General features: G+C 31.8%; 1 protein-coding gene across 1 annotated transcript; it reads right to left on the bottom strand.

Moving 5' to 3' along the window:
* On the bottom strand, nucleotides 10,761-12,005 carry LOC18599929. Its single transcript, XM_007030131.2, has 3 exons — nucleotides 11,902-12,005; nucleotides 11,304-11,649; nucleotides 10,761-11,115 (listed from the first exon to the last, which is right to left on the bottom strand). Exons 1-3 carry the CDS (start codon nucleotides 11,902-11,904, stop codon nucleotides 11,006-11,008), a joined length of 459 nt encoding a protein of 152 aa, XP_007030193.2. The 5' UTR covers nucleotides 11,905-12,005; the 3' UTR covers nucleotides 10,761-11,005.

The raw sequence follows: 13,906 nt of genomic DNA, 5'->3' as shown, positions 1-13,906 counted from the left end.
AATATATGCAGTGGAGGTCTGTACCTCAAAATTGCTCTCATTCTTTTATTAAAATTGCTTACCTAAATTAACTAATTTAAAATAATTAAATAAAATCTATTAATTTCTATGCATTACGACAAGAACTAAGTTAAATTACTTTCAAAATTAAGCCCAAATAACTCTATATCATAGAGTTATCAATGCCACCAACACCAAAATCTCCTGGGCAGCCTCTTGAAGCTCCATCAATGTTGAATTTTAGGACCCTAACTTGTGGTCTAGTCTACATTTTAGTTTTCTTAACATTGCTGACTTTACTAGGGACGTAATCGACTTTAAGGAATCTTACAAGATAGCAAATAGGAAGGTTAAGGTGAGGCCATTTAGTGTTAGTCCACCAAGCACTCGTCCTATTCTTTGCCCCTAAGGACAATGTCATTCTTAGCAATCCAAATTGCCCAAGTTATAGCATACCAGCCCATTTTCCAATTTATACCATTTTTTAAGTTGTTAGCAAACCCAAACCAGCTAAGGAAACAATTAACGAGGTTATGGTGTGAGACCCAGTCAATATTCCACAAAGCACACCATAATTTTCAAATTAACCAAGTTTTTTCACAAGCAAAGAAAAGGTGATGTACCGTTTCAAGCTCACTTCTACATATTAGGCAAGTGGCAGCATTGGAATTAATCATACCTCTCTTTGCAAGTGTCTCTCTAATAGCCAAGCGTCTTTCCATGAACTGTCAACAAAAGACCTCAATTTTGAAAGGTGCTAGACCAGACCATATCATCTTCCAGTGATCTGCATGAGTGTTAGTAAGTAAAACTTGGCAACATAAAGATTTGGAAGAATAATTACCTTGAGGGGTTCATTTCCAAATGAGTTTGTCTTGAAAATCTTTGTCCATCACTTGATCATGAAGAAGAGATTTGAAGCAGTCCCACTACTCACATTCCTAACCAAAGACATTTCTTTGAAGTTCAATTTTTCAAGCCCAACTATTCTTGGACCATTCCCCAAAATCACAAATCTTCTTGTCTTTTTTAAGTGCAAGTGCAAAGACTCGTGAAAAAACAGATTTGAGAATGAAGCCGTGATCCATTTCTCTTCCCAAAAATTGATTTTACTACCATCACCTAAAAAGAATTAAATGCCATTGGAAACAAAGTCACCATACTCACAATAACCACCAATAGCTTTTTGAGCAATAATTCTTTTTGGTAATTGTATAGGTTTTCTTTGCCACAATCAGGTCTTTATACCATGAAAAGTCTCTTACCAATTAAGCAAAAGATTTAAAATGATATATTAGTTCTCGAGGCTAATAAATATATATATTTTTTTAAAAAAAAGTGTAAACAAAATTATACAATTAACACTAAATTGACTCTCATTCACTTAATTATCTTTGATTAACTACAATTAAAAAATTATTAATTAAATATTGAAGCAAGGAGAAAAAGCGATAGATGTAAGTAACACTCAATAGAAATTATTCTCAATTTCTTTGCAATTAGCCATAGCAATTTATTTTTTTAAAAAATGTCGTTAATATTGTGAAAGAAAAATTATAAACATCCATGACACGGCAAAAAAACAAAAAAAAAAATCAGTCGGAATATCAACCCAAAGGAGAAAGCCTATGAGTATTATAAAAAAAAAATTTGATTTTCGATTTGCTTCAATCTGGAAAAGAAAATTTTGTGAGAATAAGAATCAACCGATCTTGAAATTATTTAAAGAAAGGTGGGAGGGAGAAACAAAAGAGGAAGAAGAAAAGTAGAATGAAGAAATCCAACAGATGGACAGTTGAATTGAGAGTGGACGTTTGTTTCAATTTATTCAAAAAAAAAAAAGAAAAGAAATTTAGGTTTGTTTTCATTTTAAAAAAATCTAATGCTCATTATTTCACTTGACAGCAAGATATCATCAAATAATTATATATATTAATAAAATTTTAATCATATATAAGTGTGAGTTTTGGCATAATCTTACATATAAACAATTGTAATATTAAAGTGAAAAAAAATTGTAGCTCCTCTATCTACTAATTCGTTGAAAAAATATAAAAAATTATAATAAGGTGTACGATTTGCTTGTAGAAAAATTTGCATAAGACCACCGACCAGCTGTCATCGGTCAAAATATGCCACCGACCAAGACTTTCGAGAAGAAAAAATGAAGTGAAATCGAGAAAAGATTGACAGAAGGCACATGGTAGACAAAATGGAGCAAAACAATGCACATGCATCTTCAGAAAAGTCAAGCAAATGGAGTAATTGCTTTTGCTAATATAGTCGCCCGTCTATGGGGCCAATGCTTGCACGATTTTACCGCAATCGAGCGATTGCTTCCCAGATAGATAGGCGATTATTACCAACCTCATGAGTAATCGTAAATGACATGCTCTGTTAGGATGCTCAAGGAAAATGCCGTCCAACTGAACCGAAAGCCTACTCTGCAGCCAACTCTAATTTTCTGGTTCATTAATTTCTCTCGGTTTCACACAAACTTTCCACGATGAATTCCTTGGTTTTTCTCCCTTTGTTCTTTCTTTCTTTCTTTCTGTTTTTTAGGTTCTAATCTATCCTTAAAGGAAGAACAAAAAGATTTTTTATAATTTTAAGACTTTCTAATTATTGAACGAAATTGTTTGATTTCTTATCATATTTGTCATTTTCTCTTTTATATGTTTAACTTATTAGGTAGGTTAGGAAACATTTCATTTTAATGGTTTTATTTTAAAATTAAAAAAAGAATTCATAGTTTTTAAGACTTAAAAAATTAAAAAAAAATAATCATAAAACTCATCAATATAACAAATAAAAATAAAAACATTAGGTGTTTAAAAACAAAGAAGATGGAGGGAATATTAATGTTTTAAATTGCAAAATGCATGCAGGGATAGATGGGTGCCTATGGCAATTCTTTAATTGGCTACTTTGCTTGGCCTTAAAATTGATCAAAAGTGTACCTATATATATATATATATCAAGGCTCAATAAACAGCTTTATACATATAAAGAAGCCTAAAATGAGCCAGTTACTCACAAGATTTTGGTAGCATCACTGAACATAGGACCTATTGTGAAATGATGAGTTAATAGTGTTAGATCGAGAAATATTATGAATGATCTAGGCTTGTAAATATCTGCTCATCCCAACAAAAAAAATTGAACCTAATGGCTTGATCGAACTGATCAGGCAGGCTGCTATTGAAGCAACGAGCTGATAATTGAACACCCAGGTTCAGCTCAACACAACTGCGACAAACTAACCCTTGGATCAAATCAACACCAAAACTTCTCCTGGAAAAAAGAAGAAAAAAAGAAGCACTCCTTTCTCAACATCTGAGAAAGAATTGAGCTTGATGGCCTGTTCTAATCCTAATAACAAGGGAGACAGAAATAAGGCGTTCTCACTAGGGAGGAAGTGGCAAGGATGCAAAACATTTGGCTCTATTTATAGGCACGAAAGGTTTGGAAACGTATTTGTAAACCACTTGTTTCTTTGACTAAGGAGCGGCAAGCATTTGTCGTTTTGTTCACGCGGGACCCCAAGTACGAGTTTTTTATTTGTTCTACTGTCAAAAGGCACTTCTCAATCGGGCTTGGATTCTCTTTCAATTATTTGGTCTAAACCCGTGCCAAATTGGGCCAGGTTTCCATGGGCAGCTCTAGTTGTTGGGCATTCTCTTCAATGGACTTCGTACTAGCGAATAAATTAGGATGGGTTCCTGCTAGCTTCTTACGCAATCGTTCCGACACTATCCCATTTCTGCAAGCACCAACTTGCTATTACTAATAAACCTGTATCTATGTTTCAATCACTTTCCTGCTGCAAAAACGCACTCCAATAAATCCAAGTTTTATCAGCACGAAGCAAGTACAAGTACTTTTTTTCTCTCGATATATCAGATTTTTTATTAAGTATCAGAAGTCTGATACAAAAAAATGGCAATTGGCAAGGTCAGGATTGACCAAACCTGAATGGTCCTGACAATATAAGAAAAAAGCCTTAACCAGAATCACATCATCATACAACTTTCGAAAAAAAAAATCACACCATGATACAGAAAACCAGATTCAAGAAACCAAAACAAACAAAAGAAACAGAGCATACATTTGGCAAATTACAAAAAATAAGAAAAATCTCATGTGCTTGACATTTTTAAGAGTAGAGAATTTTCTTGCAATCCACCAGAACTCAAAGTCTATTTCTGTGATTATGATCTCACTTTTCATACTTCAGAATAACCTCTACTGTTTTAAGTGTTCTATTCTTAATTTAATAAATCATGTTTATATCTTTTACTTGTATGTTTCTTTCCTCTTTTTTCAAAGGACGTAATCTCGAATTATTGGATACCAAAAAAGAAACAAAATCCTTCTGAAAAAAAAAAATCAAAAGCATATCTCTCTCTCTCTCTCGTCAGTCATGGGAAATGTCATAAAAACTAAAAAAGTCCAGACGTTACATCTTTTCATCCTTCTCAATTTTCTAAGACCCTTTTGGCCTTTTCCCTAACAGTCTAGACATATAATAAAAGTAGTAATCATTATCCCAGAAACTTTAATTCGCGTAGCTATACATTTCTCTTTTGATCATGAATCTAATCCTTTTAGTTCGCTTAAACCTTTATATTATGGTTGAGATTTCAGGGGACAGCCCTATCAAAATTTTGATAGAGTAAGTCAAGCATTAAGAAAGTAACTTGTCTTGAAACACATCATCAATTAAAAGCCAATCCTACACTATCCCATGTCCACAAACGCCGACTTGCTGCTACTAATAAAGCTGTATTTTTATTTTAATAATCAACCCCCAATTGTTCCAGAGGCAACTTGTAGAATATTTTTACCTACACAAAAAACAAGCCTTCAATGTCTACACACACAAAAAATGTCTACTACTAATACTATTAATCTTTATTTCTTTTGGTTGGATTGCGTTAGAGCCCATTGCCCCCAGGATGAATCCATCAGTCTCCGGCATGGACCACCCAATTTATTCAGTACATATATGTGAAAAGATTTGACAACTAAAGAAAGCATTAGGGATCCACACACATTATTGGATGATAGCAAAAAAGAAACAAAGTCCTTCGGAAAAGAAAATCAAAAGAGTTTCTCTCTCTTGTCAGCAAAGAGAAATGTCATATAAACAAAAGTCAAGAAGTAACACATGGGGGACATTAGCCTTAAATGACAAGATTTAGGAAAGGATAATGCAATATCTCTTGCTCTCTGGTCAGTAAAGAGAAATGTCAAAAAGAAGTGGAGAACTAACATCATTTTGGGAATCGGGACATTCTCTCTCCCATATGTAAATGTGGTTAAAAAGGAATCTCCCTAATTTAAACAAAAGTTTGCATGGCAACTAACATTACTTTTTTATTCATAATTGATATTCACCGAATTTAAGAAAAAATTGTTGATTTTAGTGTATTTTTATATAAATTTAATTTTTATAAAATTAATGTTCTATGCTTCTTAACATCATATAAGAAAAAGTACCCAATAATTTGGTTTATTGGTTAATGTATGATCTTTTTACTTAAAATATGAAGTTTGAATTTTTTTTCTTGAATTAAAAAAATCAAATAAGAAAAAAATCATGAAAAAAATTACAATAAAAAAGAATTAAGAATATTAAATTTTTGAAAAAACAAAAATAACAATTTGGAAAAAAAATCAAATAGGACAAAAAATCATGAAAAAAAATTGAAATAAAAAAGAATTAAGAATAATAAGTTTTTGAAAAAAGAGAAATAACAATTTGGAACATTTAAAAAAAATGATAAAGAGGGAGTATAAAGTAGCTAAAGTTCCTATGACAATATTGTTTTTTCATTTGAAACTATTACACTATTATAACTTTTTAATGGAAGCATATAGTTTGTTTTATGTATGCGAAAATTAAACACATTTGTATTTAATTATATACTCTTATGTCCTATTTCAGGAAAAGTAAGGATGGTAAGAGAGACAAATTATAAAACTTATTTTTTAACATTTTGGAAACAAAGGCTTATATCTAAGATTAATGCTATATATTTCAACATTAATTAATATCATATATGGTTGAGATTACAGGGGAGGGTCCTACCAAAATTTTGACAAAGTTTCCCCAGAAACTCAGACCTTTCCCCTTTATTGCACCTACCAAGAAAATCCATTCTCAAACCTCAAAGCATCCAACAAATTAAGCAGCATAACTCATATAACCCTTTTCTACATGTCATGTTCATAATTAACCATCCTCAGTAAATTACCTCAAATCCTTAACCAAGTCAATCAATAGCCGAGGCAAGCAATACCCAATTGCATGCCTCAATTGAAAATCTAACCAACCCAATTGAAGGTCAAATATTAACCAACTAAGCATGACACGTGGCAATCAATTAAATATTCATAGGCACGCTCAAAACAAGCCTTCAATGTCTACACACACAAAATATTTGTCATCTACTAATACTACGAATCCTTTTCTTCTAGGATTAAAGGGGACCCCATGGCCCCCACAATGAATCCATCCACACAATTTGTAGTAATAAAATTTCAATCGAAATTGCTTTCGTGAAACGACATTGATAACCAATGGAAGCATGAGTGGTCCGCTCTCATTTGGAAGGGATAAATTTCAGTGCCAACTGAACTTATCCCGTTTTCTGACTTTAATTACTAGTAGTATTAAATTCCAATTCCTACCAAATGCAGGGTTGTTGTCACACTATATGTCCGATTGTCCACTCTTCCCAAAAACATATAATCCATCAACAATATTTGATATGACGAATACAAAATACATGGTCCCCATGAGATATCCGAAATGACATGACAACTTAGGTGGATGCCATGCCATTTCATCTATACGTTTTTTTTAATAGATTTCATTGACATAACAATAACTGATACAATTCAATTAATTTGACAAATTAATCATTGTCAATGGTAAAATTGAAATTTGATTAATAAAATAAGAGAGATGCAAGTTTAAGGGTTAATTTACTGTATATGCATGGTAACGGAATTTAAAATTTTCATAAATGGAGCTATATATTTTAACTTAATAGGATTTCATTATTAATTAATTACGTCATTGCACCCATGATAGTAAATTAAACTCTCCAACAACAGAACATAATCCACAATATGGCTAATTAAATCACAACTTTGACCAAAACCCATAAAACCCCTACTGAGGGCGGCAGCCACTCTTGAAGAAGAAAGCTAATGCGATAAGAATGATTTCCTGTGGAATTTATAAATTATAAGCAGTTAATAGGGTGGACCATTTTGGCAGTTGGACACGTCTTCCCCAATGGCAAATCGAAGAAAATGCTATTATATTAGAGGTACCTCTTATCGCTAATAAAACACCTAATGGCGTAATGCATTACTTGAACTTAACTAAAGATAAAAATCACTTAGTTGTTGAATTGAAATACATATCATGTATCGAAATTTTTATTTTTTAATATCAATATTGTATTGTATCGTATTATAAGATATGATAAAATATTTTTAAATTAATTATAAATAATATTTATTTATGTAAAATAAAGAAAAAAATTAAAAAATATTATTTTGTTAACAAAATAAAGATTATAAAATGTAAATGGAAAAAATAATTATTTTTTTAATTTACACGTTCAACATATTCTTTGGTAATATATATTTTTAAATAAAATATACATTTTATCATATTACTTTTTTAATCAAAAATTAAAAAACATTTATCATGTTAAATTAAAAAGAAATTCAATTTTTTTTATTTTTTTAAAAAATTAAAACTCATAAAATATAATTTTTCATATTTCAAGTTAAAAAATAATAAAAAATTAAAATTTTTAATAATTAATAAAATATAAATTTATAAAAATTGTATCAATGGTATCATATGATATGTTTTCGTATTGTAAAATACATATCACGTATCGTACGATATATTTTGATATTTAATTAAATACAATATAATTATAAATACATATTATTTTTTACTAATATCATACTGCATCTTAAGATAATGATAAATATTATAAATGATGAATTTTCTTGCTTTTCACATTAGAAGCATAAAGAAGTTCTTAAAAAAGGGGAAAAAAAAAGGAGCAAACAGAAACCCATTAAAATCAGCAAAAAATGTAACAGAACTTGCAATTAGCAGAGCTATGTCGGACACCGAAAGAAAAAGAAGACAAGTTGGTATTTAAGGTGGCATGCAAGGAATCAGATGGGCCAAAGGAATTTTTATTAATAGGTAACCATTTATATATTACCAGACAAAAAGGGTTTTCTAATCTTTATTGAATTATTATTAAATAATGGAATATATATTATATATAACGTGTCCTTTAGGCATAGAAAAAGACGGACTATTAGTACAACCAAGACATATGATAGATATGTCTAATCACCTGGAACATTTACAAGATCTAAATTCTGAAAATATGAATTTTATTTTAATCTTTTTTTTTCCCACTTGAATATTCCAGTGTCCAAACCCAATTATTTTTGTCATGTGAAAAGTCACATGAATGCCATTGCGGTGTTGAAGTCATAGATTTCATCAAAATTTAATAATAATTGACGAAATTGATGAATTTAAAATATTTTTAAAAGATTGTATTTGATATAATAATAATAATAATAATCATAATAATTCAATATTTAAACTAAAAATATCATACAAAAAATTAAATATTCGCCAAATTAGTTTGAGTCTAGCAATCAACAACTTATATTATATATATATATAAATCTCAGCTTAAACAAGGCAATAGGACGGGTTATAACATATTTCCTGTTTACTAATTTCACTTTATTATTCTTTGGGTTTGATTAGGTGTTTGTCCAAAGCAGAAAAGTATAGGCAATACTTTTCAGTCTACAAATGGGACCCAACCAAACTTTAACTTTTGAGTTTTTTTTTCTTCTTTAGATTACTAAGAATGTAAGCATGTGATGCTGTGAGTGCAAGTTGCATATGATATTTGGATCAAACGCTTGAGACTTGCTTTTCTCTTTCGAGGCAAAGGCACAAAGACTATAATGTGGCAAAAAGAAAGTTGTTGACCTGGTCCTCTCTTTATTATTTGCCCTTGGTTGGGAAAACTTCGTGTCTTTTTAATGCCTAAAGACAGGCATGATGTTTGGTGACTAGTCCTGGATGAATCCGTAAAAGAAACTATGTTTTGTTTCAAATAATTATAACACCATTCTTCTTTGATCAAGTGTAGATTTATTCTTATCAATTTAATTTAATATTTAATACGTAAGTTATTCATGGACTCACATGATATTAAATTAATTTTTTTAAGAGGAAAGGTCCACCCACAGTAGCTTTCTAGTTGCATTGTAGCTTGGGCATTCACTATATTGTCTTTCCTAAAGCGTTTGAGGTTTTTGAGTTAAAATTTTAATATGAAGGCAACAATATTGTGATAAAAAAGGCACCTATTTCAAACAGTTCGGTAGACTAAATGCTTTCCCAAAAAAAATTGCCTAAATATTAAAGCAACCCAATTATTTCAGCTTGAATTGAATTAAAAATAGAAGGTTCACAAACCCATTAAAAAAAAGAAAAGAAAAAAAAAGCCTAAAACAGAGAAACAGAGAAGGGACAAGAAAAAGAAGGAAGCAGATAAGGAGATTGTGATGGACGGCTAAAGTAAGGAATTATACAATTGTAGGGAAGTTTGAGATTTATTGTCTTGGAATGTTTGGTGTCGGGGAGTGATACAAAAAGAGAGATTGTGAAAAGGGTAGTTAGGAAAAATAGAATAGAGATGCTATTAAAGGCTAAGATGGAGAAATGAGAATTAAAAAGACACTGAGAGACAGCATTGTGTGAGAACATTTGTGGAAGAGCACAATAGGTTTATTGAAGAAGGGGAGTTTGTAAATCTTCGTTTAAAGGAAAGAGATTTACATGTTTTGAGGGGATGAGAGGAGAAGTAGAACAGATAGAATTCTAATTTCACCAAAATTAGGACAATTTGCATTATACAAGTCTTTGTATTGCCCATTATTACTGTTGACTGAAAAAATAGATTGGGGCCCCATTAACTCAAACACAATAAACCCTTAGGTTATAAATGGTCATGAGTTTAAATTCTTTTTCCTAGATATATTCTAGTACTTCCTATCGTTTGGTATCTATCTCACATGGGCAAGATTCTAGGGATAGGCATTTCGAAATTTTCCCCTGAAAATTGGACATTTCCTCATATTGTACCCGAAAAGAAAATCCATTCTCAAACCTCAAGCATCCAAGAAATTTTCCATTTTCAGTTCAAGCAATCACAAAGGTTGTAATCATCTGGCCTGATCATATAGTTAAAATGTCAAAAGTAACTCTATATAGTAATAATGTAGTAGTCTGTTTCCATTCAGAATAGTTGCCTAGAGTAGATAATGTGAACCCATGTCTGAATTTGTCCTTATAATCATTTAATCTCTCATATTTGTCAAGTTTTTCCAGCACAGAGCAACCTCATAACTGCTTAATAAATTTACTGAACTAGCAAAAGAAAAAAAAAAATCATGAGTTTTGTATCCTTTTCACACCAATGAACACACAAAAAATACATCTCCAACTTGTTCATAATCTCATCAAAGCCTATACTTAACAGTTTAATTATTTAACATAGGTTTCTCTATTAAATACTTTCCTGGGTATTCACTTAAATGGAATATACCCAAATAAATATCAATTGTATTCTAATATTTCAGTAAATAAAGTCAAATCTTAAGGGAAAATACAACATTAATTCATATTTCAATCACTTTCCAGCAGAAATTTATTGAATTAAATCCACACAAAACATTCCTTTAACGCACTTCAAGAAATCCAAGTTTTATCAGCACAAAGCCAAGTATAGGTATCTGAAAACAAGTTACTCATAATTATTACAAAAACAGATCATTAAAAACCAGTTCTCCATTACCCACGAATAACCAATGACCCAACTGACGGTTGTCACCATCGCAACTGCCGCCATTTGCACCAACGACCCTACTTACGGTGGTCACCGTTGCAACTGCCGCCCTCTCCACCAGCTTTGCTGCCTTCACCGCCGTCACGCCCTGTTCCTTCAATAGCGACATCAAGGTCGTTATGCCCGCCTGCACCAACAACAACCGTAAAACAGTTAGCGAATTCCAAAAACAGAGTTATCACCACACAACCGGTTTAATGTTTAGTTCCGGATCCAACGTGTGTTTTTTTTTTTCAATCCAGTCAGTTCAACCGGTCAAACGGAAGTAACTTTCCGATTATGAAAATATTGCAGAAACTTTTTTCTTTTCTTTACCGTAAGCGCCGCCAAGTCCTTCACCGTTCCCGCCAGAGTTGCCATCACTGTTCAGCATAGCAAAAATAGCGTCCATCATAGCTTTCTCATCAAAAGTCTGAGCAATCTCGACATCGTTATTCTCAACAGCTCCAACAAAAACCATGAAATCGTCAATCAGTTTTTCCCGTAATTCTATCTCTGCAAGCGTTTCCTCCTTCTTTCCCATTAGCATTGAGTGTTCTAGCGCCTTCTCTAGAAGTGCAACTTCATCATCTCTCAACGACTCTCTCATAACACTGGTCTTTTCTCTCTCCCATTCCAATGCAACTCGCATAGCGATCGCCTCAAGGTAATTTCCTGCATCCTGTTTGAACAGATTCTATTAAAAAAAACAGTAAAATTAAATAGAGAAAATCAGGGTAAGGGCGGTGAGGAGCCTCAACCGCACCGCCTGTGCTACCAAATGCCACCAAGTATAAAATGAGTTTAATTTCACCAGAAAAGCTTCGAATTTGTAAAAGTTTTAGCTTAATTTGGATAAGCGTACTTGTATTTTGGCAAATGAAATTTGAGAAAACAAGTACTGAAATTGAAATCATAGAGATAGGAAGCTGACCATGCCAGAAAGATTTAGGAAACAGAATAACAGACAGTTGGAATAACAGAGCTACGTAATGTAAGGAAAGAAAAAGAAGAAAATGTGTTGCCTTTGAGGATGGCAGGGGCTCGGAGAGAGGGGGGACAATAGTATCTAAAGGAGGGACAGGTGGGCAAGACGTAAGCCTGACGCAATACTTTGAATCTTGATTGCAGTAGGACACTTTAAGAAACTCTTTGACTGACATCAATCAAAGATTCATTTTATATAAAAACCATTTCTCCATGCATTTTCAAGAGAACAAAAATCAATTCTGTCTCTCCTCAACAAAGCGAATGTGAATGCAATCTCTCTCTCTGGTCGATATTGAGAAAAAAATATTGATTTTAGTAATATTTTATATAAAAATTTTAATTTTTTATAAAATCAACGTTCTATGCTTTTTAATATCAAAAAGTAAAAAGAAATCATGAAATAATTATTTAAAATATAAAAAATTAAAGTAAAATATCTTTATTTTTAAATTTTTATTGAAATTATACAGATATTTATTAATTTTTAAAATAAACATTTCGTCTCAAAAAAATATTTTTTGGTAAACACTTAAATCCAACCGTTAGATAATCGTTAGTATTTTTCCTCAATTTATGACTTGACAAGGGTAAAAATAAAATTTTATCTTTAATTAATTTTTAAAATTATTATTATATAATTTTATTAATTAAAAAAAAACCCTCTCTAGATGGGAAGCTAGATCAGGACTTCCAAGAGAGCACCAGATTTGGTGCTTCCTAAGGGGAGCATGATTGAGGCTCCCCAAGGGAGCATTGGGCTCCCCTTTCTTGGGGAATTGGGGAGCATCAATCGATACTTTTTTTTTTTAATTTTTTTAAAAAATATGATAATAATTTTTTTAATTAATACAAAAAGAAAAGGTATTTTAGGTTTTTCTTAATCTTTATTAACGGTGTTTGTATTTTTTGGACAAAGTGTCTATTTCAAAAACTAATTGATCCACTCTCTCCCCTCCTCCAATTATATAAAAAAAAAACAACTAATGGATCCACTTGAAATTTCAATTAAAACTTAGAAGGTGGGGGTAGTTTACCCCAAAAATTAAGAACATTAAAGTTTTTAAAACAGGAAACATATCAATTTGGAACATTAAAAAAATGAAAAAAAGAATATACAAATGATATTGTTTTTTAATTTGAATTTATTACACATAGTATTCAATTCCTAATGGATAGATGGGGGAATAGGGTGAATGCAAAGGGCTGTGTAAAACCCATACAAACACAAAGTATTCATTTCCCACTATAGGTCAAACATGCCCATTTGGTTGATGCTTTTATTGAACTAACTAAAGAATTTTCTCCTCTTATGATTTAGTCTAGGCCCTTGCCAAATTGTTTTCTGTTGTTTGATGACCATCTCTTCATCCCCAATTTTCTAAGCCACCTTTCGGCCTTTTCTCCAACAGTCAGACAAATCAAACTAGCGATGATTATCCCAAACACATAAACCTTTTCTGTCTTGGCAATTCACTCAACTCAGGGTATACATGGTCATGAATCTAATTCTTTTAGTTAGCTTAAGCCTGTATATCATGGTTCCTATCTTTCGCAATGCATCATATATGGTTGAGATTTCAGGGGAGAGCCTTACCAAAATTTTGATTGAGTTTCCCCAGAAAATCAGGCATTTCCCCTTCATTCCACCTGCAGAGAAAGTCCATTCTCAAACCTCAAGCATCCAACAAACAAAGCAGCACAACTAAGAGAACCCTTCATATATGTTAGATTCTTGATTTATCTCCATTTTAATCATCCTAAGTAAATTACCTAAAACAAGGAGGAAGCAACTTCAAAATTAGGCTTTGGCTAGTGTAGTTAACTTGTAACTTAATATCAACCAATATTTGAAATTGCATTACAAGTTACAACCATATCATCCTAATACCTTGACAAGTTTTTCCATTTCCAATGGCCTAACGCATTATTTGAACTAGTAGGGGGGCGAG

The sequence above is a fragment of the Theobroma cacao genome, chromosome 5, assembly GCF_000208745.1.
Source record: "Theobroma cacao cultivar B97-61/B2 chromosome 5, Criollo_cocoa_genome_V2, whole genome shotgun sequence".
NCBI lineage: Eukaryota > Viridiplantae > Streptophyta > Magnoliopsida > Malvales > Malvaceae > Theobroma > Theobroma cacao.
This window is presented reverse-complemented; position numbering and strand designations above follow the sequence as displayed.

Coding starts and splice junctions, on each gene's coding strand:
- LOC18599929 (XM_007030131.2), bottom strand. Junction 11,116..11,303: donor AGGACTTGGCGGCGCTTACG/GTAAAGAAAAGA, acceptor TTGTTGGTGCAG/GCGGGCATAACGACCTTGAT.